This window comes from Chlorocebus sabaeus, chromosome 19, assembly GCF_047675955.1.
Source record: "Chlorocebus sabaeus isolate Y175 chromosome 19, mChlSab1.0.hap1, whole genome shotgun sequence".
Classification (NCBI taxonomy): Eukaryota; Metazoa; Chordata; class Mammalia; order Primates; family Cercopithecidae; genus Chlorocebus; species Chlorocebus sabaeus.
This window is the reverse complement of record NC_132922.1, coordinates 18,893,951-18,918,529: the sequence shown is the minus strand read 5'-3', so window position 1 is coordinate 18,918,529 and position 24,579 is coordinate 18,893,951. Positions and strand designations below refer to the sequence as shown.

Below are 24,579 nucleotides of genomic sequence, written 5' to 3'. Positions count from 1 at the left end.
CTCCTGATTCAGGAAAGGAGTCTCCCTAAAGCAGGAAGGAGCTGATCATTGATTGTATGCATGCCTGGAGCCATGCAGGATGCTTTGCTTGCTACCTGACTTAGTTCTTTTCTTTCTTTTTTTTTATGAGACAGAGTCTCACTCTGTTTCCCAGGCTGGAGTGCAGTGGTGTGATCTCGGTTCACTGCAACATCCGTCTCCCAGGTTCAAGTGATCCTCCCACCTCATTCTCCCAAGTAGCTGGGACTACAGGCACATGCCACCATGTCCAGCTGATTTTTGTATTATTAGTAGAGATAGAGTTTCACCATGTTGGCCAGGCTGGTCTTGAGTTCCTGACCTCAGGTGATCTGCCTGCCTTGACCTCCCAAAGTGCTGGGATTACAGGTGTGAGCCACCGTGTCCAGCCATACCTGGCTTAGTTCTAACAACAGACCCTCGCTGTAGGTCTTATTATCTGCATTTTACAGATAAGTACCTGAGGCTTGGGGGTCACCAAACTGGCAAGTGACAAAAAGGCTGGATTCTATTCTAGGTCACCATGACCTTACCCAACCCCAACTCTGAGTGGCAGACCTTTGGGCTATGTTTTGTTGTATTTGGGATTTCATTCAGTCTCATTGTAGGAGTCCTGGAAACAAGATGGGGGAGCCTGAGCTTTGATCTCTTCCTGTGGCAGGTGGCTTCAGGAACTGCTGCTGCTGTTTCTCAGGAGTGTCCCAGAATGATCAAGCTGTAGTCACCTCAGTGATGAATATGGCCATCCCCTTGTCCACATAGGGGAAACTGAGGCCCAGAGAAGGGAAGCAACTTGCCTGAGGTTACAAGGTTGGTCAGGGGAGCTGGGGCTCTCCCGAGGCCCTCCTCCTTTGGCTTTCTGTCTCACCCTCCCTTGCTGGCCTCTGTGTAGCCTCCACACATTGGAAGATCCCAGTCCGTGGCTCTTGGACCTCTTTTCTTCATTGCATTTCCCCAGTGACCCAATCCTGAGATCCTAATTACCATCCACATGCCCACAAGTCTGAAGATCTCTAGCCCACCCCACCTCTGAATTCCAACCTATCAGTCCAGTTGCCTTCTTGGCCTCTCGTTAGAGATCTAAGAGGAACAGTGAACTTGATGTGTCTAAAACACAACTCTTGATTTAGCTCTGCACCCAACCCCCAGCTCCCACCCAAACCTGTTCCACCCACAGTCTTCCCGGATTTAGTAACTGTACCATCATCTACCCAGTTATTCAGGCAGAAAGGCTTGGAATTATCCTATATTTCCCCTTCCCTCATCCCCCACATCTAACCCATTAGCAAAAATATATTGTAATCTGACCCCTCTCCCCATCTCCACTTACGTCTGATGCGACACAATGTTAACTGTCCTCTTGCACCCTCTTTTGACTTCAGGAATGTATTCTCTCTTTTTTTCTTTTTTTTTTCTTTTTTTTGAGACGGAGTCTCACTCTGTCACCCAGGCTGGAGTGCAGTGGTGCTATCTCGGCTCACTGCAAGCTCCGCCTCCTGGGTTCATGCCATTCTCTTGCCTCAGCCTCCCGAGTAGCTGGGACTACAGGCGCTCGCCACCACGCCCGGCTAATTGTGTTTTTTTTTTTCAGTAGAAACGGGGTTTCACCGTGTTAGCTAGGATGGTCTCGATCTCCTGACCTCGTGATCTGCCCGCCTCGGCCTCCCAAAGTGCTGGGATTACAGGCATGAGTCACCGCTCCTTGCCCAGGAATGTATTCTCACAGCAACCAGCATGCCCTCTTTAAAATACAGAACAGGCCGGGTGTGGTGGCTCACGCCTGTAATCCCGACACTTTGGGAGGCTAAGGCAGGCAGATCACCTGAGGTCAGGAGTTCAAGACCAGCCTGGCCAACATGGCGAAACCCCCATCTTTTTTTTTTTTTTTTTTTTTTTTAGACGGAGTCTCGCTCTGTCGCTCAGGCTGGAGTGCAGTGGCCCAATCTCGGCTCACTGCAAGCTCCGCCTCCCGGGTTCACGCCATTCTCCTACCTCAGCCTCCCGAGTAGCTGGGACTACAGGCGCCCGCCACTGCGCCCGGCTAATTTTTTTTCTATTTTTTAGTAGAGACGGGGTTTCACCATGGTCTCGATCTCCTGACCTTGTGATCCGCCCGCCTCGGCCTCCCAAAGTGCTGGGATTACAGGCGTGAGCCACCGCGCCCGGCCTTTTTTTTTTTTTTTTGAGACAGAGTCTTGCTCTGTTGCCCAGGCTGGAGTGCAGTGGCGCGATCTTGGCTCACTGCACGCTCCGCCTCCCGGGTTCACGCCATTCTCCTGCCTCAGCCTCCGGAGTAGCTGGGACCACAGGCGCCCGCCACCACGCACAGCTAATTTTTTGTATTTTTAGTAGAGATGGGGTTTCACCGTGTTAACCAGGATGGTCTTGATCTCCTGACCTCGTGTCGTGATCCACCCGCCTCGGCCTCCCAAAGTGCTGGGATAACAGGCGTGAGCCACCACGCCCGACCAACGAAACCCCATCTTTACCTAAAATACAAAAATTAGCCAGGCATGGTGTCACGTGCCTGTAGTCCCAGCTACTCAGGAAGCTGAAGCAGGAGAATCACTGGAATCCAGGAAGTGGAGGTTGCATTGAGCCGAGATCACACCACTGTACTCCAGTCTGAGGGACAGAGTGAGACTGTCTCAAACAAACAAACATAGAACAGGTTGTATCATTCCCCTGCTTGAAGATCCTTCAGCGACTTCCCATCAATTCAGGATGAAACCTCAACTCCTTGCCAGGGCCCATAAGGCCCTGTGAGGCCTGCCTGAGCTTCTGGAAGTTTCCATTCTCCAATCTCATCTCCTCCTCACTCAGAATGATGCAGCTTTTCCTGTTTTTTGTTCCGTGAACACCCCAAGGTTGCTCCTGCTTCAGGGCCTTTGCACGTCTCTTCCCTCTTCTTGAAACCCTCTTCCCAAGATTGTGATTTGGTTGGTTCCTCATTGTGGGTGTCACTCGTTGCCTTCTCAGAAAGGCCTTCCCTGACCACCCTGTCTAGAAAGCACCACCTCTGTGTCCTCTTGTCTCTTCCCCGTAGCCCTTTACATCATCTAAAATTTTCTGCATTATCTGCCTGCTTCTGCATTGTCTTTTCTGCTCACTGGAATGTAAGCGCTGGGATTGGTTTTGGTCCCTGCTATAGCCTCAGTGTGCCTAGCATGTAGCAGGCACTCCATGCATGCATGCTTATTGACAGAACAAACCACATGGATTAAGGGCCTAAGTTACAAACCAAGTTTCTTTCAAGTTGTTGTCCCTCAAACTCTTTCTTTTTTTTTAGACAGAGTCTTGCTCTGTTGCCCAGTCTGCAGTGCAGTGGTATGATCTCTGCTCACTACTATCTCTGTCTCCCCAGCTCAAGCATTTCTCCTGCCTCAGCCTCCTGAGTAGCTATGATTATAGGCGCCTGCCACCACGCCCAGCTAATTTTTTTTTTTTTTTTTTTTTTTTTAGACAGAGTCTTTCCTGTCGCCCAGGCTGGAGAGCAGTGGCGCGATCTCAGCTCACTGCAACCTCCACAGGCACCTGCCACCACGCCCAGCTATTTTTTTGTATTTTTAGTAGAGACTGGGTTTCACTGTGTCAACCAGGATGGTCTGGATCTCCTGACCTCGTGATCCGCCCGCCTCAGCCTCCCAAAGTGCTGGGATTACAGGCGCCCAGTCTAGTAACATGAGTTCTCTTACTATTATTACTACTATAATTAATTTTAGAGAGAAGGTCTCCCTCTGTCACCAAGGCTGAAGAGCAGTGGCATGATCGTAGCTCACTGCAGCCTGAAACTCCTGAGCTCAAGCAGTGCTCCTGCCTCGGCCTCCCAAAGTGCAGTGATTATAGGTGTGAGCCACCTGTGCCCAGCCACTTATTATTTTTTAATCATTATAGTTTTGTTCTGTTTTTGAGACGGAGTCTCGCTCTGTCGCCCAGGCTGGAGTGCAGTGGTACGATCTTGGCTCACTGCTAGCTCTGTCTCCCGGGCTCAAGCAGTTCTCTTGCCTCAGCCTCATGAGTAGCTGGGATTACAGGCATGCACCACCATGCCTGGATAATTTTTTTATTTTAGTAGAGACAGGGTTTTGCAATATTGCCCAGGCTGGTCTCAAACTCCTGACCTTAAGTGATCTGCCTACCTCAGCCTCCCAAAGTGCTGGGATCACAGGTGTGAGCCACCACGCCCAGCCAATCATTCTTTTTATTACCACCATTATCATGATCAGTTTGACTTCTGGAAGAGGCAGCTGTTGTTTCCTCTCTGCCTTCAAGTAATGATACTTATGCCACTTTCCACATTCAATGCCCTTCAGTGGCTTCCTGTTTCACTCAAGAAAAGGAGAAAACCCCACCTACCTATCCAGCAACATGTGAGCCTCCACCTACCTCTCCAGCCTCATCTTGCATGCTCTTTCCTATTGCTCACCGCCCTGCAGTCATACCAGCCTCACTGCAGTTCTTCATGTGATTTATGTTCATTCCACACCAAGCACTCTGCCTGGAATCTGCTTCCCCTCCTCCTTCACCTGGGGAATGCATACTCTTCCTTCTTTCAATCCCAGCTTGGCCATTACTATGTCAGCCTTCCATGACCACCGACTAGGGGAACCCTCCTTATATCACACTCTCAGAGTAACATGTGCCTCTTCTGTAGCCTTCATCACAGCCATCAGTTTACACTTATTCCTTCAACTTGAATTAATGTCAGCCTTTTCTAATCAATGCTAAGCTCCATGGGAACAAACACCAAATCATTCTTTGCTCACCTTGGTACTCCTAACATTAGAACAGTGCCTTGCACATAGAAGATATTCAGTAAATATTAAATAAATGAAAGAACGAGTAATGAGAAAGCCTTTGGGTTAGAGGGTCATCCTTCAGACCAAGCCCAAAACTTCCCCAAGAGAAAATCTGCTGCCTTTGAATAAAACCAGCTTTTCTCACTGGCCTCCTGCCATGGGACATAAACAGCCTTCTTGACTTCCAGTGAGTTCTGCTGGCTGGAGACATGACCTTGGGTGGTCACAGGGTACCCGTGGAGTAGGAAAAACCTTTGCCCCTCTAAGCTGAGATAGAAACTGGATATGAAACCACAATGCAATGGAGAAGTCTGTCTCACTTCCTGAGCTCAGCCATTTCTCAGTGCCAGGCACTTTCAGCTCTTCCTTCCCTCTTCAAACAGGGTCACTTACTGTGTTCTGATGGTGGAATCCTCTACTTTGGGTTTTCTGGCCAGCAGTGTTTTCTTTAATGGGTTGGAGCAAAGGTTCTCAAAGGCCTACAGACCTGGGCCAGTCCCCCACAGAGTCAGCACCAGGACATGGTGAAATGAGAGGAACAGGGACAAAGTCAGGAATTTTCATAAAGATAAATTAATTCTGAAATTGTCTGCCCTACTTTTTTCTGTGTCAGGATGCCCTTTCTTTTATGAAACAAGGGTGCTAGGAGTTGGCCATTTTTTTCAATGTCCTTATTTGTCAAAATCACCTATTTAATTTTCTTTTGAAACTTACTGGTCTGTGGACAGTGGCTGAGCCAGGATGAGAACTTGGGTTTTGTAGTTCCAGGTTCGTAGTCTCTCCCCTCTCCTGCCCCTCCCTGGAGAGGATCAGCTGCAGGGGATACAGGAGGACTGGCTGTAAATTATTGACAGGCTGCCATGTGGAAGAGGGGAAGCACTTGTTCTGTAACCAGGGAGCAGAGTCAGGGTCACTGGGTAGCAGTTTCAGAGGGGCATATTTCAACTGGGTGAGAATAAACTCTTTGACAGGTAGAAATTCAACAATAGAATGGGCTACCCCACCCAATGGTGGTCAGGCATGGGTGTAGCCGCTGTATTTGGGCTGTTGGAGGGACTATCCCAGCCTGGGGATACTGGTTAAGGATTTTGGCCTTGGATTCAAATCGACCTGGGTTTCAGCACTAGTTTTACCACTTTTTATCTGTGTGACCCAGGGCAAATCAGTTTCCTGCTATTTAAAATCGGGGTAAATCACGCTTCCCTCAGAGTCCTGTGAGGATTGAAAGAAGAGGTGCCAGCCGGGCACAGCAGCTCACGCCTGTAATCCCAGTGCTTTGGGAGGCCAAGATGGGAGGACTGCTTGAGCTCAGGAGTTTGAGACCAGCCTTGGCAACATAGTGAGACCTCGTCTCTACTAAAATAATAATAATAATAATAATAAAAAACTGGGCATAGTGGCACATGCCTGTAGTCTCAGCTACTTGGAAGGCTGAGGTGGAGAATTGCTTGAGTCTGGGAAGTCAGCTGCAGTGAGCCAAGGTCGCGCCACCGCACCCCAGCCTGGGTGACAGAGTGAGACCCTGTTTCAAAAATGAAAGAAGGGGTGCCCAGGCCACAAAAGGGTGTTTTGTGAGATGTGGGCACATTCCTGGCACATGTGTCTCCAGGGAGTTTACTAATTCCTGGGGAATAAAGAATGCCACTCTCTGGTGGAGAGGAAGAAACTCAGAGAGCCTGGGTGACAGAGCAAGACTCCGTCTCAAAAAAATGTATACATAGAAAAAGAAAAAAAGCAGTTTATGAGCAAAGACCAGCAAGAGCACCCCAGACTCACATGCTGGGGCAGTTCTGAGGATGGGAGATCAGCCAAGGACTGACGGACCAGGGAGGAATCCTTGGAGGAGGCCACACCAAAGCTGAACTTTGAGACACCATCAGGCTTCTGGTTTCTTCTACTGGATTAGTAGACAAAAAGGAGTGAGAGCTTCTCAGGAGAGCCTACCGTGGTCTCTGGCACAGAGTAGTAAAACAATTTTTTTTTCTTTTAGACAGGGTCTCACTTTGTCACCCAGGCTGGAGTGCAGTGGCATGATCTCAGCTCACTACAACCTCCATCTCCCAAGTTCAAGAAATCCTCCTGCTTCAGCACCCCCAGGTAGCTGGGACTACAGGTATGTACCACCATGCCCAGCTAATTTTTGTATTTTTTTGTATAGATGAGGTTTTGCCATATTGACAGGGTTGCTCTCGAACTCCTGAGCTCAAGCGATCCGCCGTGGCCTCCCGAAGTGTTGGGATTACAGGCATGAGCCACTGTGCCTGGCCAAATAGTAAATGTTAATTGGAAGTAGCTGTTGTTATTATCTAAGTTTCAAGGGTGTTTCAAGGGCATGGAAATACCTCTTTCTTTGGGTTCCCACAGCACTGTGGGCATATTCCTGGCACATCAGATATGCTTGGTGTATGTTGAATGAACAGGTGGAAGACTAGTTGGCCACAGACTAGAGGGAGATATGGTTAGATCTAAGGAAGCTAGGAAAAATGGGAGCATCCGTCTCCCTATACACCCATCCATCCATCCATATATCCATCTATCTCCATCCACCCACACATTCATCCATCCACCTATATATCTAACTCCTTTTCATCCAAACATCCATCCATCCAGCCAGCCATCCATATATACATCCATCTATCCATTGATGCATCTATACATATATCTATTCATCAAATTCTTGTCCATCCATCCATCTATCTATTTATCCAACTCTTGTTCATCCAAACATCTACCCATCCATCCATTCATCCATGCATCCATCCATCCATATATATATACACATACATACACTCATTTACCCATCTATACATCCATCCATCCATATACCTATTTAATTCCTGTATATCCATGCATCCATCCATCCATTCATCCACCTATTTAACTCCTGTTCATCCAAACATTCATTCATTCATCCATATACCCATCCATCCATACACCTACTGATCCAACTCATATTCATCTAAACATCCATCCATCCATCCACCCACCCACCTATTCATCCAACTCCTGTCCATCTATCCATCCACCCATCCATCCATCCATCCATCCATCTTTCAAGCAAAGAACAAGATAAAATCACTGCATTCATGAAGTGTGAGGGAGAGCTTACAGATAGAAATCAAATAATGGTAAATAAGAGTAAAATTGTAACTATGATAACTGCTACAGACAAAAAAGGCACATGGTGCTGGGAGAGTCCATCACAGGGTAATCTGACCTAGTCATGAAGGTCAGCAAAGGCTCCCCAAGTGACCATAGAACTGAGGGCTACAGGGTGAGCAGGATTAAACAGAAGAATTGGGGAGGAAAAAATGTTCAGGAAGAAAGGGAAGGGCATGCACAGGGCAAGATAAAGTCGGGAAGTAGGCCTGACCATGCAGTGCTCTTGGGCATGCTGAAGATTTTGATTTTTATTCTTAGAGGTTCTAAGCAAGGAGCAGGTGACAGGATCAGATTTGTATTTTTAAAAGATTATTTTGGCTGTGGTTATAGAAGATGGAAGCGGGGGATGGGATGAGCAAGTGTGAAAGCCGGAGGCCTGTGGGAAGCCAGTGTAGATGTCCAGGAAATTCATGATGGAACCTTGGACTGGGGAGGTGATGGGGGAGGGGAGGAGTGGATGGACTTGGGGGCCATTTAGGAGATAAAACGGACGTGATTGGGCCATGGGTTTTATGGGAAGGATAAGGGTGAGGGAGTTATCCAGGATGACACCCAGGTTTCTGGATAGAACTGTTGCCAAGCAACAGAAAGAAAGCCAGAAGGGAGTGGGGAAGGGGTGGGACACACTTTCCCTTGCAGTTGTTTTTATGCCTGTGTTTGCAAAATAAAGGGTGTTGGAGGTGTGGGCGTACACAGCTCCCTGATTGCCCACCCAAGGATAAGGAGACTGGTTTAAGAAGATTGCATGATACAGGGTAAAGGGATCTAGGTCTTCTACTCTGGGCTCTGCATGCAGGTAGCTGTGTGACTACAGTCCCGTGGCCTGGGGCTCTGAAACAGACATCCCTCCTTGTCTGGCAATTTCATGGCAAAAAGCAGCCTGCGTCTTATTTATCCACTCATACTATTTACAGGACTCCTCCTTGGGAAGTTATTTCTTGTAGATCCACTTTATCCAGAGCCTGAAGGTGAAAAAGCATCAAGTCTAGAATGTGAGATCTGAAAGGAATCACAGAGCCCATTTTCCCAATCTTCTAATTTTACACTGGGGCAGCCCCTGTGTCTGCCCCATGTCTCTATGCTACTCCACTACTTTGCCTGCAGGAAGAGAGGTTAAGGAGTTTGTCCAAAGCCACAAAGCTATTGGGCATAAGGAGGTGACCCCACATTCCTTTTCTTACTTTGGGGTGGGGATTTTTCTGCAGTCTGCAGTTATTTCCTAGGACAGATGGGGCTAGGTAGAGCTGTGGGGATGAGCTAAGATCATAAACACAGGTGATGCTGAGCATCTGGGGGAATAATTCATCTGAAGCTGTGCCCTGCTGAGTTTGAGTCCTTTCTGACTCTTCAAAGGTTCTTCTTGTTATGCACCCCATCGTGACTCCTGAATATCCTCTTGGGGTTGCAAGATGCTCTTTGCAAAAAAAAAAAAGGAATGCAGAAAACCCAGCCCACCTCCTGAAAATGAGACATAGAGACAAAAAACATGGTTTGAACCTCATTGCTGAGGTTTCCATGGTGGCTCCACTCTGCTGCCCTTCCCATTGGCTAGGTGTCCTGCTCCAGCTTTAGCAACAGAGACTCAGATACTCATCTCCTTCCTGATTGGCCAGGCTGTGCTGCAGTGCCATGGTAACAGAGGCAGGGGGACCAGTCCCTGCAGAACAACTTGAGTCACCATCTACCTGGGGTGGGCTGAGATCCAGAGGACTGCTTATGGGGGATGGAAAGAGGAACAGGTAGCCCCCACCTAAGCTCACAGTCAGGTGGGGACCTCCCCACCACCGGTTGCCCAGGGGTTTTAGGGGCTGGTGGGCTTCTCCTCCTCATCTTGTCTACCCTGTATCTTGTAGCTTCTTCCAGCCTTTTCTTGCTCCACAGGTCCTGCATCTTTCAGAAGAAAAATCATACCACTAGCAGTGCCAGGGGTTAACTCATTTGCCCAAAGTCGTGCAAGTTACTAATAAAAGCCAGGGTTTGAACTCATATTTATATTGCCTGGTTTAAAGGCTTTAGAGGGGCTTTGCTAGAGAATCCAGGGGTCCTTTCAGTTTTAATATATATCCCCTTTTTATTCACCAAACAGCAAATGCATTTCAAAGCACTCTTTCATCTAAATTAGCTCATCAGCTCAACAACCCTATGAGTTCGGTAAGTCAGAGATGAATGACCCATTTTATAGATGAGGACACTAGAGCCCGGAGAAGGCAAATGATTTGTTCCATGTCACACAGCACATTAGTGCCAGAGCTGGGCCTTTAACCCAGGCCTTCTGAATCCTTGTCAGGGCTCTACCTCCAAACCACTGACCTATCTATACCAGTGGGGTTCCAGGAGGATTGGAGGCCCTCTGAGGGCTTCTCTGAGTGGTCATCTCATCTGTTAGAGAAGCCAGTTAGAATCAGGCAGTCTATTGTGGACCAAGGATTCATACCATAGTCCTAGTCTCGGCCAGGCAACCCCTAAATGTGGCCCTGGTCTCCAGGAAGGGTCTGCATTTAACTGCAAACCTTGCTCTTCCCCTCAACCCCCATGTGCCAACAGGTGAAGAAGTTAAGCTTCTACAATCTTGTAGCTTACCTACAATCGGTTTTACCGTTTCTGTGTGCGCGAAGCTGTGCTGGGCATGCATGCTCTCATTAAATTCTCATCACAACCTTAGGAGTTCGGCCTTCACTGTCCAATCCTAATAGATGCAGAAACTGGTGCTCAGGAAGGTCAAGTCACATCCCCAAGGTCACACAGTCATGGAGACGTAATACCAACACAGGTCCACCTAACTTGAAAGTAGCCTGGCTTGAACCATGGTGATGCTGTCTCTGCTCCCACAGAATGCAGAATGGTAGCTTAAAGAGGTACCCGGATCATACCTGTTATCCCAGCACTTTGGGAGGCCGAGGCAGGTGGATCACAAGGTCAGGAGTTGGAGACTAGCCTGACCAACATGGTGAAACCCCGTCTCTACTAAAAATAAAAAAATTAGCCAGGAGTGGTGTCACGTGCCTGTAATTCCAGCTGCTCTGGAGGCTGAGGCAGGAGAATCACTTGAACCTGGGAGGTGGAGACTGCAGTGAGCCAAGATCGCACGACTGAACTCAAGCCTGGGTGACAGAGCAAGACTCTGTCTCAAAAAAATAAAAAAAGAAAAAGAAAAAAAAGGAGAAAAAGAAGGCACCCGGGAGCTGATTCTTTTTCTCTTGGGTATGCATTTTTTCTTCAACTGAAGCTGTGGCTGCTGGACCAATTCCTTGGCACTGGAAAAAGCAGACTCTGAGGACTCTGAGGGACTTGGAAATAGTTGGCCCCTGGGAAGTGACTCGGTGTCCCCAACACTCCCTCCCATTGCCCAGTTTCTCAGCTTGGTGATCTTGCAGAAGGGCGTGGCTGGGCTGCTGGCAATTCGCAGCTGACCTGGAGAAGAGAAGCCCTAGTAACTTCCTTGGCCTGAATCTAAGCCCCTGCTGAAAATGAACGTTTTGGCAGTTTCCTTTTCTTTCTACTCACCTTGGGCTCCCTGAATCTCTTGCCCCTGAAACAACCCAGCCACCTGGCCTGCCCTCCTGCCCTCCCAAGGGCACCGGTTTTGGAAGACACGACCAGGCAGGAGCTCTCACCTGCCACGCTGCTCCCCTAGGCACCACAGCAGCAAGGGGCAGGCACACGATCTCTCCATCAACAACAATTACAGCAGCTTCTCTGTGCCAGACACCACACACACAGGCTCGAGGGAGATGGCAGGGAACAAACCATTCTGGCCCCTGCCCTCATGGAAATTGCAGCCTCGTGGCGGAAATGCACTGCAGGTCCATAAGTGAATACATCATGGTTTCAGACAGTGATAAATGCCTTGGACAGGATGAAACAGGATAATGGCATAAACAGCAATTGATGGGGGTTTGAGCGGGGAGGGAAGGGACTGAAGGGGAAGGGAGCAGGCACCTGAATGAGGAGGCAGTTGTCTTGGTTATCTATAGCCGCCTAACAAACCCCCAAACTTAGTGGCTTACAACAACCATTTTCATGAGTCTGGTTGGCCTGAGTGGTTCCTCTGCCCGTTTCTCCTGGTCATACTTGCAGCTGCATTCAGTTGGAGTCACAGCTGAGCTGGAAGGTCCAAGAAGGCCTCGCTCACACATCTGGTGGTTGGCGCTGGCTGTTGGCCACGGTGTCTCAGATCCCTATCACATGGCCTCCTATCCTCCAGCTGGTAGACCAGCTGCCTTATGTGGTGGCCTAGGAGCAGCATTCCAAGAGGGGGAAGGCACAAGCTTGCAAGGTCTCTTGAGGCCTAGGCTCCTGAACTCATAAAGGGTCACTTCTGCCACATTCTGTTGTCAGAGCAAGTCACAAGCCCTGCCCAGATTCAAAGGGCAGGTAAAGGGATGCCACTTCTTGATGTGGGGGTAGCAGCAAAATATTTGTGGCCTTACTTATGGGACATGATCAGCCGGGTGTGGTGGCTCACACCTGTAATCCCAGAACTTTGGGAGGCCAGGGTGGGCAGATCATTTGAGGCCAGGAGTTCAAGACCAGCCTGGCCAACATGGTGAAACTCCATCTTTGTATTTTATAAATTTATAAATTTATATTATATTTTACATGAAAAGAGACATGATCTACATTGCAGATAGTAACAAAAATGATTTTGAAGTGTACCAAAGTTGTGATTAGTATGAAATCTTTTTTTTTTTTTAAATTTTTTGAGACAGGGTCTCACTCCATTTCCCACGCTGGAGTGCAATGGCACGATCATAGCTCACTGCATCCTCAAGCTCCCAGGCTCAAACAGTCCTCCTGCCTTGACCTCCTGAGTAGGCATGCACCACAACACCGAGTTAATTAAAAAACTGTTTTTCTGTAGAGATAGGGTCTTGCTCTGTTGTCCAAGCAGAACTGTAGCAACACAATCATAGTTCACTGCATCCTCAAACTCCTCAGCTCAAGTGATCCTCCCACCTGAGCCTCCTGAGTAGCTGGGACTACAGGAGTGTGCCACCCTGCCTGGCTATTTATTTCTTATTTTTTTGTAGCAATGGGGTCTCACTATGCTGTTCAGACTGGTTTTGAACTCTGCCTGGGGCTGTCCTCCTGCCTTGGCCTCCCAAAGTGCAAGGATTACAGGTGTCAGCCACCACACCTGGCCTATGTGGCCATCTTTAATCTGCGACATCATCCATGTCAAGATCTCTGGGAAGAGTGTTCCAGGCAGAGGAAGAGCAGGTGCAAAGACCCTGGGGTAGGATGGCATCCAGAGACCTGAGCCTTGAACAATGGTGTGATGGTTGATACTGACTGTCAACTTGATTGGACTGAAGGATACAAAGTATTGATCCTGGGTATGTCTGTGAGAGTGTTGCCAAAGGATATTAACATTTGACTCAGTGGGCTGGGAAAGGCAGACCCACCTTTAACCTGGGTTGGCACCATCTAATCAGCGCTAGAATATAAACAGACAGAAAAAATGTAAACGAGAGACTGGTCTAGCCTCCCAGCCTACATCTTTCTCCTGTGCTGGATGCTTCCTGCCCTCAAACATCGGACTCCAAGTTCTTCAGTTTTGAAACTTGGACTGGCTCTCCTTGCTCCTCAGCCTGCAGACAGCCTATCGTGGGACCTTGTGATAAACTCCCCTTTATATATACATATACATATACATACACATATATACACACACATATACATATACATATACATATATACACATATATACATATATATACACATACACATATATACATATACATATATATACACATATACACATATATATACACATATATACATGCCAGTAATTATGTCCCTCTAGAGAACCCTAATACAAATGGGTTCCCCTACTCCCTTAGTTTCCTGTCCTATAAAGTGGGAACTAAGGATGTCTCCCTGCCTCCTTTATAGGAATACAGGATGTAAGATGCTTTGCTTCAGGGCTGGGTTAGGATTTTGGTTATTGGCCAGTGGCAGGGAGGAGAGGCCAATACAGGAGCTCAGCTTGGCTTCCCCCAAGCTCACCAGGGTTTGTTGAGAAGCACTGTCTGTCAGGAAGACACAGTGCTCACCACCACAGGTCATAGCAGGGGAGTCTGAGGGTTGCTGATCTTGCCAAGCTTATGGGATAAAAAGATTGTTGATGCTGCCCCAGATGTGACTGAGACATACCAGATGCATCTCAGAAGAAAAGAGCTTCTGAGGGAGTCCTCCCCACAGGGAAGTCTATGGGGCTCAGGGAAGGCCTGGAGGAGCTAGGGTTCCAACAGGGCTTTGAGGGGCACACAGGATTTGGCTGAAGGAGGGGAAACTGTTGATAGGAAAAGTGTAAGGGGCTGTGGAATTTAGTAATTCACTGCAACAAATGTTTGCGGAACCCCTGCCGTACCTCACGTGAACAGGACAGACAGAGAGAGGCACTCCTCCACACAGAGCAGATACAACACAGGCCTCGAAAGGAAGTGATGATGCTTCAGAGGCCTGAGGATGAGTCAGGTCAAGTACTGTGGGGCACTGGGAGGAGATGATACCAAGAGGGTTCCAATGAAAGGACATCTGCAAAGGACAGAGAGGGGAAGGAGGGCTTGAGTTTCTCAAGTAAAGGCAACAAGCTGTGTCTGAAGCAGAGGGTCCATATGGAAGAGAGCGGAGGGATGAGCTCAGGGCCAAACTGGTCTCATGGGCTAACTAAAGACTTCATCCTTTATCCTGGCCAGGTGTGGTGGCTCACACCTGTAATCCCAGCACTTTGGGAGGCCAAGGCAGGCAGATCACTTGAGGCCAGGAGTTTGAGACCAGCCTGGCCAACATGGTGAAATTCTGTGTCTACTATAAATACAAACATTAGTTGGGCATGGTGGTGTGCGTCTGCAGTCTCAGCTACTCAGGAGGCTGAGGCAGGAGAAATGCTTAAACCTGGGAGGCGGAGCTTGCAGTGAGCCGAGATGGTGCCACTGCACTCCAGCCTGGGTGACAGGCTTTTGAGATTCCATCTCAAAGAGAAAGAAAGAAAAAAAAAAGGCTTTGTCCTTTTTCCTGAGGGCAATGTATGTAGGAACACCAGATTTAGCAAATTAAAATATAGGTTGTCCTGTTAAATTTGGATTTCATATGAACAACAAATAATTTCTGTAGCATGTGTATGCAATATCTGGGACATTCTTATACTAAAATATTATTCATTGTTTATCTGAAGTTTTTTTTTTTTTTTTTTTTTTAAAGACAGGGTTACACTATGTTGCCCAGGCTGGCCTCAAACTCCTGGCCTCAAACTCCTGGCCTCAAGCGATCTTCCTGCCTCAGCCTGCTGAGTAGCACTATGGGTGTGTGCCACCATACCCAGCTTGAAATTCAGTTTTAACTGAGCCTCCTGTATTTTCTCTGGAGACCTTAAGTGTGGGATCATGGAAAGGTTTTAAGCAGGGTGAGGACAAGGTCAGATTTACATTTTGGGAAGCTCCCAGGATTCATGGGAAAATAGACTGGAGAGAGACCAGGAAGGGGCGGGGGATGAGGTTCCTCCTATTGTCCAGGCCAAAGAAGTGGAGGTCACCACCAGGAATGGGGCCATTGCATCATGTCTTCCAACACATCTGCCTCCCCAGCTAGGCATGTGGCCTTGGATAAACCCCAGCTAATGAAGCCCCAGAGGGCTGCAGGCCAGTGAGACCCTAGCTCTGCTGTGTGAGCCACTGGCATGGTTTGCTCCCTCCCGGATGCTCATCTGCCGAAGGGGCCAGAGGATCAGAGAGATTGTCCATGAGGGCCCTTCTGCTTCTGCTTCCGGGGCCCTCCACCCATCCTGGGGCGCCCCCCCATCCTCTCTCTGATACTTCTCCTGGCGTGGGCCCACCAGGGTGAAAAGTCCAAACCTGAGATGCCTGGCTCCCAGATCATCCTTCCTGTGCCTCCTTGCTCCTTCTTCCCTCCCGCCATCACTCTGCCCGATGAATGCCTGAAAGGGCCCCGCATCTCCTCTCTCCAACCTCAGGTGCCAGGCTTGGTTTTGGAGAAGGGTCTCAGCCTGTGTTGACAGCCTGCGATGTGTGAAGCTAGGTCTTCGGCATCACTCGTTTTATTGAATCCTCACAGCAGTGCTACAAGGAAATCATCATCCCCATTTCACAGATAAGGGGGACTGAGGCTCAGTGGTCCATTTGCTGACCCAGTCACACAGCTGTGCAGGGGGGCAAACCTGGAGTGGAGTCCAGGTCTGGCTGGCACCAGTGCTCTGCCCTCCCCCTGTCTCCATGAAATGTACCCAGGAGCCCCTAATCCCCCATTGATTTAGTGCTCGGGCTCGGTCAGCAGTCTTCTTGTTCCACTGCAGGCATGTGCAGCCCCGGCTCTTTCTGAGTTAAGCCAGGGACTGAAATGGGTCAATGATGCTCATCTGTTGGGAGCTTTATAGTTTATGAAGCCCTTTCCCATTTGTGCCCTCCTCACAACCCCACGGAGACTCTGCATGGCCCCTCCAGCTCTTGGAGGCTGCATTTTGCCGCAGTGAAGGCCACATAAAATATTAACAGGGCAGCTCCTGGCCCCACTGTGACGTCAATTACGGGGCTGCTTGGTGAGGGCTGCGGATGCCTTTCCAAGGTGAAGCAGTGACCGGAATTCAGCTGGCTCAAATGGTGTCCCAGGAGGCTGGCTGTCAGGACTCGGGGAAGATGCTGCTAATGTGAGGCGTGGCAGGAATCCAAAAGCTTTCCTCTGATCTTCCTGGCTCCCTCAGGGCCTGGTGGCATCCTGAGGCTGGCGAGATGCATTCAGTCATTTGGCAGGTATTTACTGGGCACCTGCTGTATGCCAAGCACAGTGCAAGGCTCTGGGGAGACGGCTGTGAACGTGATGAGGTCTTTGCATAGTGGTGCTCCCTGTGTGGTTGAAGAAAGGGAGAAACCCAGCTCTGTGGGCTAGGGCAGGTGCCTACTCCAGCCTGAGGCCAAGGGATCCTTCCAAAAGAGGTCAGGGTGATACTGAAACCTGAAGAAGGAGCCCAAGTTAGGTAGGGAAAGAGGAGGGGTGAGAGAACGGACATAGAGAATACCTTTTGAGCTCGGATCCTGGTTCTACCTGTTCCTAGCCATTTATCTACAAAGTAGGTTCCCACCATGCAGGGTTGTTGTGAGGACCAAATGAAGCCGTTGCTAGCAACAGCACAGTGAGGTGCCCAGTGGCTCAGGAGTAACTGCTGTGAAAATAGCTCCGGACCACGCATGGTGGCTCACACCTGTAATCCCAGCACTTTGGGAGGCTGAGGCGAGAGGATCGCTTGCATCCAGGAGTTCAATACCAGCCAGGGCAACATATTGAGACCCTGTCTCTATAAAAAATAGAAAATTAGCCAGGTGTAGTGGTGCACACCTGTAGTCAGTCCCAACTACTTGGGAGGCTGAAGTGGGAGGATCACTTGAGTCCAGGAGGTCAAGGCTGCAGTGAGCCAGGATTGTGCCACTGCACTCAGCCTGGGTGACACAGGAAGACCTAGTCTAAAAAAAAAAAAAAAAAGGAAGGAAGGAAAGAAAGGAGGAAAGAAAGAAGGGGAAGGAAGGAAGGATGGAAGGAAAGAGAGAGAGAGAGAAAGAAAGAAAGAGAGGGAAAGGGAAAGAGAAAAAAAGAAAAGAAAAAAGAAAAGAAATAGTCTGTGTTTTATATGATTCCTTTGCATTGCCAGGAATTCTTGCCCTCATTTTGTAAGCAGAGAAACTACTGAGGCTCAGAAAGGTCAGAGAGGTGACCCGACATGGCCAGGGTTATACTGTGGATTAGACCCCAAGTTGGACATGTGACCACAGGCTCTGACTTGGGCTTTTTGCCATACTCTATCCACAGGCAACCCAAGCAATTATTTCAGCTCAGTGAGAGACAGAATCCCACTAGTGCTTCCCAGTATGAGTTCCTTGGCTGCATGTCCAAGGGTAGTCTCAGCCTTCTTTGTGGTAAGGCCACAGCTGTCTGATGCTTAGCCCAGGGTTGGGCTTTGGGAGCCCTGGGCATAGGCTTGATTTCACTAACCTGCTGTGTGACTGTGGGTGAATTACTTTCCCTTTCTGAGCCTCAGTTCCCACAGGGCCAGCTGAATGACCAGCTGTTATTGTCTGGGTCTCTCATCTTCCCAGTAGTGCTGTGGCAAAGGAACTACTTTAAATTCCATATTAAAGATGAAGAACCAGGACAGGTGCGATGGCTCATGCCTGTAATCCCAGCACTTTGGGAGGCTGAGACAGGCGGATCACTTGAGGTCAGGAGTTTGAGACCAACCTAGCCAACACAGTGAGACCACGTCCGTACAAAAAATAGAAAAAATTAGCCGGGCATGGTGGTACATGCCTGTAATCCCAGCTACTTAGGAGGCTGGGCCAAGAGAATTGCTTGAATCTGGGAGGCGGAGTTTGCAGTGAGCTGAAATCACGCCACTGTACTCCAGCTTGGGCAACATGCGAGACACTGTCTCAAAAAAAAAAAAAAAAAAAAAAGGAACCAGTGGTCTGAGACGGACAAAGTGGCATGCACAAGGCTACACAATTACCAAGTGGGGGCCAGGATTTGGGGATAGCCCGTTGCTGGCAGAGCTGGCCATCAGTCCACCATGCTGTGCTGCCTCTTGGAGTAAGAAAGCCAAACTGAATTGTCTCCAACATCTTTATTATGGGCCTGTGATTCTGTGAGTTCCCTGCTGCCCCAGGCCTTCAGGGCTCAATGACTTCATGGGGAAGCCATTTCAGGTTAAGCTGGTCCTCCAACTGTCCCCATTTAAAGTAGGTAACAGCCCAGTAGGCAGCACTCCCTCCCTCCCTCAGACACAGCCTCATTCCTCCTGAATGAAGAGGTTTACTGAGGACAGTGACATGCCCTTTTTTATTCTCCCCCACCCCCCTCCACCCCACCTCCAACATGCCCATTTTATGGAAAAGAAAACTGAAACTCAGAGAGGTCCAACAACTTGCCTGGGTTTCCCCAGCTACTATAGAAGAGCTAGGATTTGAGGCTGGGTCTGGTAACTCCATATCTTGTACTCTGAATAGCTGCATGCTGGCCAGATTCAACAGGACAGCCCTCCTCCTTCTCTGGGCTCCCTCCCGGCTCCTGCAATCCTGCCTGCCTTCCCCCTTGCTCCCTCCCTTTTCTTGCCTTTCACTCAGCTGTCACTTAATGTTAGCTGTCAGCTGATTTCAGGTGTTCCCCTTCCTGGGGTGGAAGGGGAGAGGACAAAAGATCTTGGCCACTCACAAAGGGGGCTCTGGTGATGGGAGTTTTGTAATACGCAGAAGGTGTAACTGAATTCAATTTAGCATTCATGGAGCAGTGCCTGGATCCAGGACACTCAGCCAGGCATCCCAGGGGCTCAGATGGTAAATGAAACACAGGCCCCATCCTCCAGTGCTTACAGTCTATTACAAAGGACAGGGCTGCCTCCTAAGGAAGTGGGAAGCAGAAGATGTATGTAACAAAGAGTGTGAACCTTATAGTCAGAAAGACCTGGGTTCAAATCCTAATTCTTCATTTAATAGCAGCGTGACTTTGGGTAAGAGGATGCCTCCCTGAGCTTTAATTTTTCCATCTGTTTAATGGGTGTAAGAGGAATAGCTCCCATGAGGATTAAATGAGACCTTATACTACATTAAATGACAAAACATAGTGCTTGATGCCCAGTAGCAAGTCACAGACATTCCTACCAGTGTCACTCTAGGCAGACAATGGATACCAGAGTCACAGTGGGAGTAGGTGGAAGGCGAGAGCACTTCTAAGTTGGAGAAACTTACCTCCTCTTTAGAGGAGCTAAGATTTCAGTGGGTATTAAAGGAGTGTAAGAAGCAGAGAATGAGGTGGAGGGATGGGAGAGAACATTCTGGAAACTCATGGGCAGAGTCTGGGAACCTGGTGGGCCTAGTGTGTCCAGGAAGTGGGTGATGACCTTGAGAAGATGGGCCAGGGGCAGGTTATGAAAGGCCAGGTAGAGGAGTTTATATCTTTAAAGAGGAAATGGGTCCTACCCACGACCCCAGGGGCAGCTCAGTGCTGTCTCTGCAGAGGCCAGCCAGCCTCCTACAGAAGTCGGCCTTCTCATGTGGCTATGGTCCTCTCAGATCTCTTTATCTCCTGAGTCGGGGCCAGCCTGCCACCATTATCTACAAGAAGACAGAAGGCTATAACAATCTGCTTGCCTCCTACTAACATACTGGGGAGAAAAAGATGTTTTTTAGCCTAGTTGCCTGGCAGAGAACCATGGTGAAAATTCAGCGACCCTCTCCCTTGCTTCCCAGGGTACAGTTTCAGCAGCAGCTGATGACAGTTATGCTCATAGCTCAACAGCTAAAAGAATGTTCTCAGGCTCTCTGAAGGTCAGGGGCAGTGGTGGGAAGAATGGTGAAGATGGAGCAGAGCCCCTGCTCTCTAGAGGTGCTGTAGCTGGGCAAGACACTTAACCTCCCTGGGACTCAGTTTCCTCATCTGTAAAATCAAAACAATTCTGACCTTGCCTTAACCAAGAGACAGCGTAGTAGCAAACTGCTGGCCCATGGCCAGCTTGCTATGAAGTAGGAGTTCATTACCTTCTTCACTCCAGGTCTTGACATGGTCCAAACACTTGTCTTTTGAAGCAACCCTGTTGTATCCTCTTGAGTTGTCATGACATTGTCTGCTGGTCTTCCAATGGTGAAATATCCTAGACTCTCAGAGCTGAAAAAAAAAGGTACTTTGCCATTCATCATTGCAGCCTCTCATTTCACAGATAAGAAATCCAAGGCTCGGGGTGAAGCAACAGCCTTCTCCAGCTTTCCCGGACCATGCACAACAGCCCCTCCCACCCCAGCCCACCCTGTGGGAACCATGTGAAAGCTTGAGGCAGTTATTCAGATGGTTCAAGCCAAAAGATCTAGAAAGTTCTTGCTAAGAAACACAAGCTCCCAGACTATCTGCAGAACTGAAACAAAAGCCTCTTTCGCCCTCATTTTAACTGCAACTCAATAGGTGTTGGCTTTGCCTTCTCCCCCAGAGCTGAGCTCCTCTGAACAAGCTGGTGGGGGGCGGGCGCTGGGACTGGGGCTCTGAGCTCCACTAGCTCATAGAACCAGCTCACAGATTGCAGCTAACAGGACATTTTCGCACTTCTTAATGCCAAAAGCTGCCTTGGGTGCTGGTTTGCTTCCAAGGCGGGCTTTGAAAGGGGTGGAAGGCTCTAGATGATCCTGAAATCTCTGCGCTCAGGATGCTCTTAGTTAAGCTGGGGGTGAGATTTGGTGTCAGCAAAAGGATATTGGGGTCAAAGTAGATAGTGCAAAGTGGAGGTGAGTGGGGAAGGCTTCAGATGACTGCAAGAATCCGACTCTTCTAGGCCTCAGTTTCCTCATCCATATAGTGGGGCTAACAGCCTCCTTCCAAGTGAGGATGTGGGGAGATAATATGAGAGTAAAGTGTTCATCCTCAAATCAGGCAGAGGGTAAGTGATTAAAAAACAAGAGCCGCTGTCTGTCTATGTTATTGCTAGTGGTTTTATTATCATTGGCTGGGTCAATAAGGTCACCTTGACTGCAGGTGGTACAGTGGGAGAAAAAGTTAAAATTCTGTCTGGGTGGCATTAATAATTTGTGGACAGGCGGCTACTCCAGCTCAAGATGGTAACCATGCCAACATTGCAAATGCCATCTCTCCAGAACAATATCATGTCTCCTTTGTAATAGGTCCCTTGGTGTCCAGACTTCTTAGCAGCTCAGAGTGTCTCAGAGTATCCAAGAGGGGGAAAAACAAAACAAAACAAAAAAAACCAGGACGTGCCTTTTCTGGGTCATCTATTCACTGGGCTCTGGTGGAGGGTTCTGGCAATGCTTTAGAAATGCAGTCCCACGTGAGGAGCAGTCGTGACCACTGGCTCTGGGTGGGATGCAGGTGAAGAATTCTTTTTTTTTTTTTTTTTTGAGCTTTGTTGTCCAGGCTGGAGTGCAACAGCGTGATCTTGGCTCACTGCAACCTCTGCCTCCGGGGTTCAAGCGATTCTCCTGCCTCAGCCTCCCGAGTAGCTGGGATTACAGGTGCCCGCCACCACACCCGGCTAAATTTTTGTATTTTTAGTAGAGATGGGGTTTCACTATGTTGGTCAGGCTGGTCTCAAACTCCTGACCTCAGGTGATCCACCCACCTTGGCCTCCCAAAGTGCTGGGATTACAGGCGTGAGTCAATATGCCTGGCTTTTTTTTTTTTTTTTTTTTTTTTGAGATGGAGCCTCACTCTGTTGCCCATGCTGGATGGAGTGCAATGGCATGATCTCAGCTCACTGCAACCTCCGCCTCCCAGGTTTATGCGATTCTCCTGTCTCAGCCTCCTGAGTAGCTGGGATTACAGGCACATGCCAACACACCCTGTCAATTTTTGTATTTTTAGTAGAGACAGGGTTTTGCCATGTCGGCCAAGGTGGTCTCAAACTCCTGACCTCAGGTGATCTGTCCGCCTTGGCCTCCCAAAGGGTTGGGATTACAGGCATGAGCCACTGCGGCTGGCCAGTTTTTCTTTCTTTTATTTTTTTTGACGGAGTCTCATTCTGTCGCCAGGCTGGAGTGCAGTGGCGCGATCTCGGCTCACTGCAACCTCTGCCTCCCGGGTTCAAGTGATTCTTCTGCCTCAGCCTCCCAAGTAGCTGGGACTACAGGCGCCCACCACCACGCTCAGCTAATTTTTTGTATTTTTAGTAGAGACAGGGTTTCACCATGTTGGCCAGGATGGTCTTGATCTCTTGACCTCATGATCTGCCCGCCTCGGCCTCCCGAAGTGCTGGGATTACAGACATGAGTCACTGTGCCCGGCCTAAGTTTTTCTTTTTTACAAATATTTTTTGTAGTCCCAACTACTTGGGAGGCCAAAGCAGGAGAACTGCTTGATGAACCTGGAAGGCAGAGGTTGCAGTGAGACGAGATCATGCCACTGCCCTCCAGCCTGGGTGACAGAGAGAAACTCCATTAAAAAAAAAAACAAAAAAACCCCCATATATATATATATATATATATATATATATATATATATATGGGGTTTTTTATATATATAAAATATATATACACATACATGTTATATAAATATATTTATATATGATATAAATAATATATATGATATATGTTTATATATGATATAAATATATCATAATATATGAATTATGATATATAATATATACAGGACATTTCACACTTCTTAAGGCCAAAAGCTGCCTTGGGTGTTGGTTTGCTTCCAAGGCGGGCTTTGAAAGGGGGTGAAAGGCTCTAGATGATCCTGAAATCTCTGCGCTCAGGATGCTCTTAGTTAAGACACAGGGGGTGAAATTTTGTGTCAGCAAAAGGATACTGGGGTCATATCATATATAATATATAAAAATATATAATATATAAAAGTATATTATATTATATATGTAAGCATATATATATGTGTGTGTATATGTGTGTGTGTGTGTGTGTGTGTGTATTTTGTTTTTGTTTTTTGTAGAACTGGGGTCTTGCTATGTTGCCCAGGCTGGTTTTGAACTCTTGGCCTTATGTGATCCTGCCACCTCAGCTTCCCAAAGCTCTGGGATTATAGGCATGAGCCACTGTGCCAGGCTATTGATCCCTTTTTACAAGTGACTTGCCTGAGGGTACTCAGCTGGTGCACTGGCAGAGTAGGATTTGAACCCAAGACAAGAACCATGTTCTTTCTCAAATCACACCACACACGTGTTTTCAGGAACCCAGGGGGATTTTGTTCTGTTCCCCGAGTGATACCCTGCACTAGGAGAAGACACAGACTTGGCTCCTCTAGTGGGGACCTGCTCTGAGCCCTGAGGCAACAAAGTGTGTTTGACATTAACCACTGACCTCCCTCAGCTCACTCAGGTGCTCTTTGAAGTTGTTCAAAGGCCCTGTTTATCGACAGGAGGTATAGCCTTAGGAATAGGTGACCTGTCCCAGGTGGTGACCCTGGTTTTTACTGATGAGGCTCTTGGGCGTTAGCAACTCTCTCCTAAGGGCAAAGAAGATGGGTGCTGGTAAGAGTGTGTGGGACGCTCGGTGGGAGGCTTATGTATTCTTTGTATAATCTGAGTGACCCCAACAGGGGAGTCACACTTTGAGCTCTTCTCAGCTGACATCAGGGGGCAGTGTGAGACCCTCAGACTTGGGCGTCTGATGGACCTGAGTTTGAATCCTTGCTTTGCCCATTCCCAGCTGTGTGACTTTGTTCAAACCATGGAACAGCTCTGTGTCAGTTTCCTTCTCTGTAAAATGGGAAAGGAGGCCGAGCTCAGTGGCTCACGCCTATAGTGCCAGCACTTGGGAAGCCGAGGTGGGTGGATAGCTTGAGCTCAGGAGTTCAAGACCAGCATGGGCAACATGGCGAAACCCTAGCTCTATTAAACAAATTAAAGAAATTGGCTGGGCGCAGTGGCTCACGCTTATAATCCCAGCACATTGGGAGGCTGAGGCAGGAGGAACATTTGAGGTCAGGAGTTAAGACACCAGCCTGGCCAACATGGTGAAATCTTGTTTCTATTAAAAATACACACAAGGCCGGGCGCAGTGGCTCACGCCTGTAATCCCAGCACATTGGGAGGCCGAGGCAGGCGGATCATGAGGTCAGGAGATCGAGACCATCCTGGCGA

General features: G+C 48.5%; 2 protein-coding genes across 8 annotated transcripts in view; one reads left to right on the top strand and one right to left on the bottom strand.

Annotated features, from left to right (window-relative positions):
• Window positions 1-24,579, top strand: part of DEPDC5 (DEP domain containing 5, GATOR1 subcomplex subunit) — a 205,490-nt gene that overhangs the window by 165,142 nt on the left and 15,769 nt on the right. For 4 of the 7 annotated variants that reach the window (XR_012089475.1, XR_012089474.1, XR_012089473.1 and 1 more), the window contains 2 exons: window positions 680-828; window positions 6,808-6,930. The gene's annotated coding sequence lies outside the window, so the exon portion shown is untranslated. Of the gene's footprint in view, window positions 1-679; window positions 829-6,807; window positions 6,931-9,860; window positions 14,422-24,579 lie in introns of those variants that run through there. The other 3 variants (XR_012089471.1, XR_012089470.1, XR_012089476.1) reach the window with 3 other exon arrangements.
• LOC103223202 (chromosome 19 C22orf24 homolog) lies at window positions 16,021-22,166 on the bottom strand. The gene is given in 3 exon segments (XM_007975550.3): window positions 16,021-16,949; window positions 20,442-20,496; window positions 20,498-22,166. Coding segments are annotated over 3 exon segments (687 nt in total). The 5' UTR covers window positions 20,798-22,166; the 3' UTR covers window positions 16,021-16,617.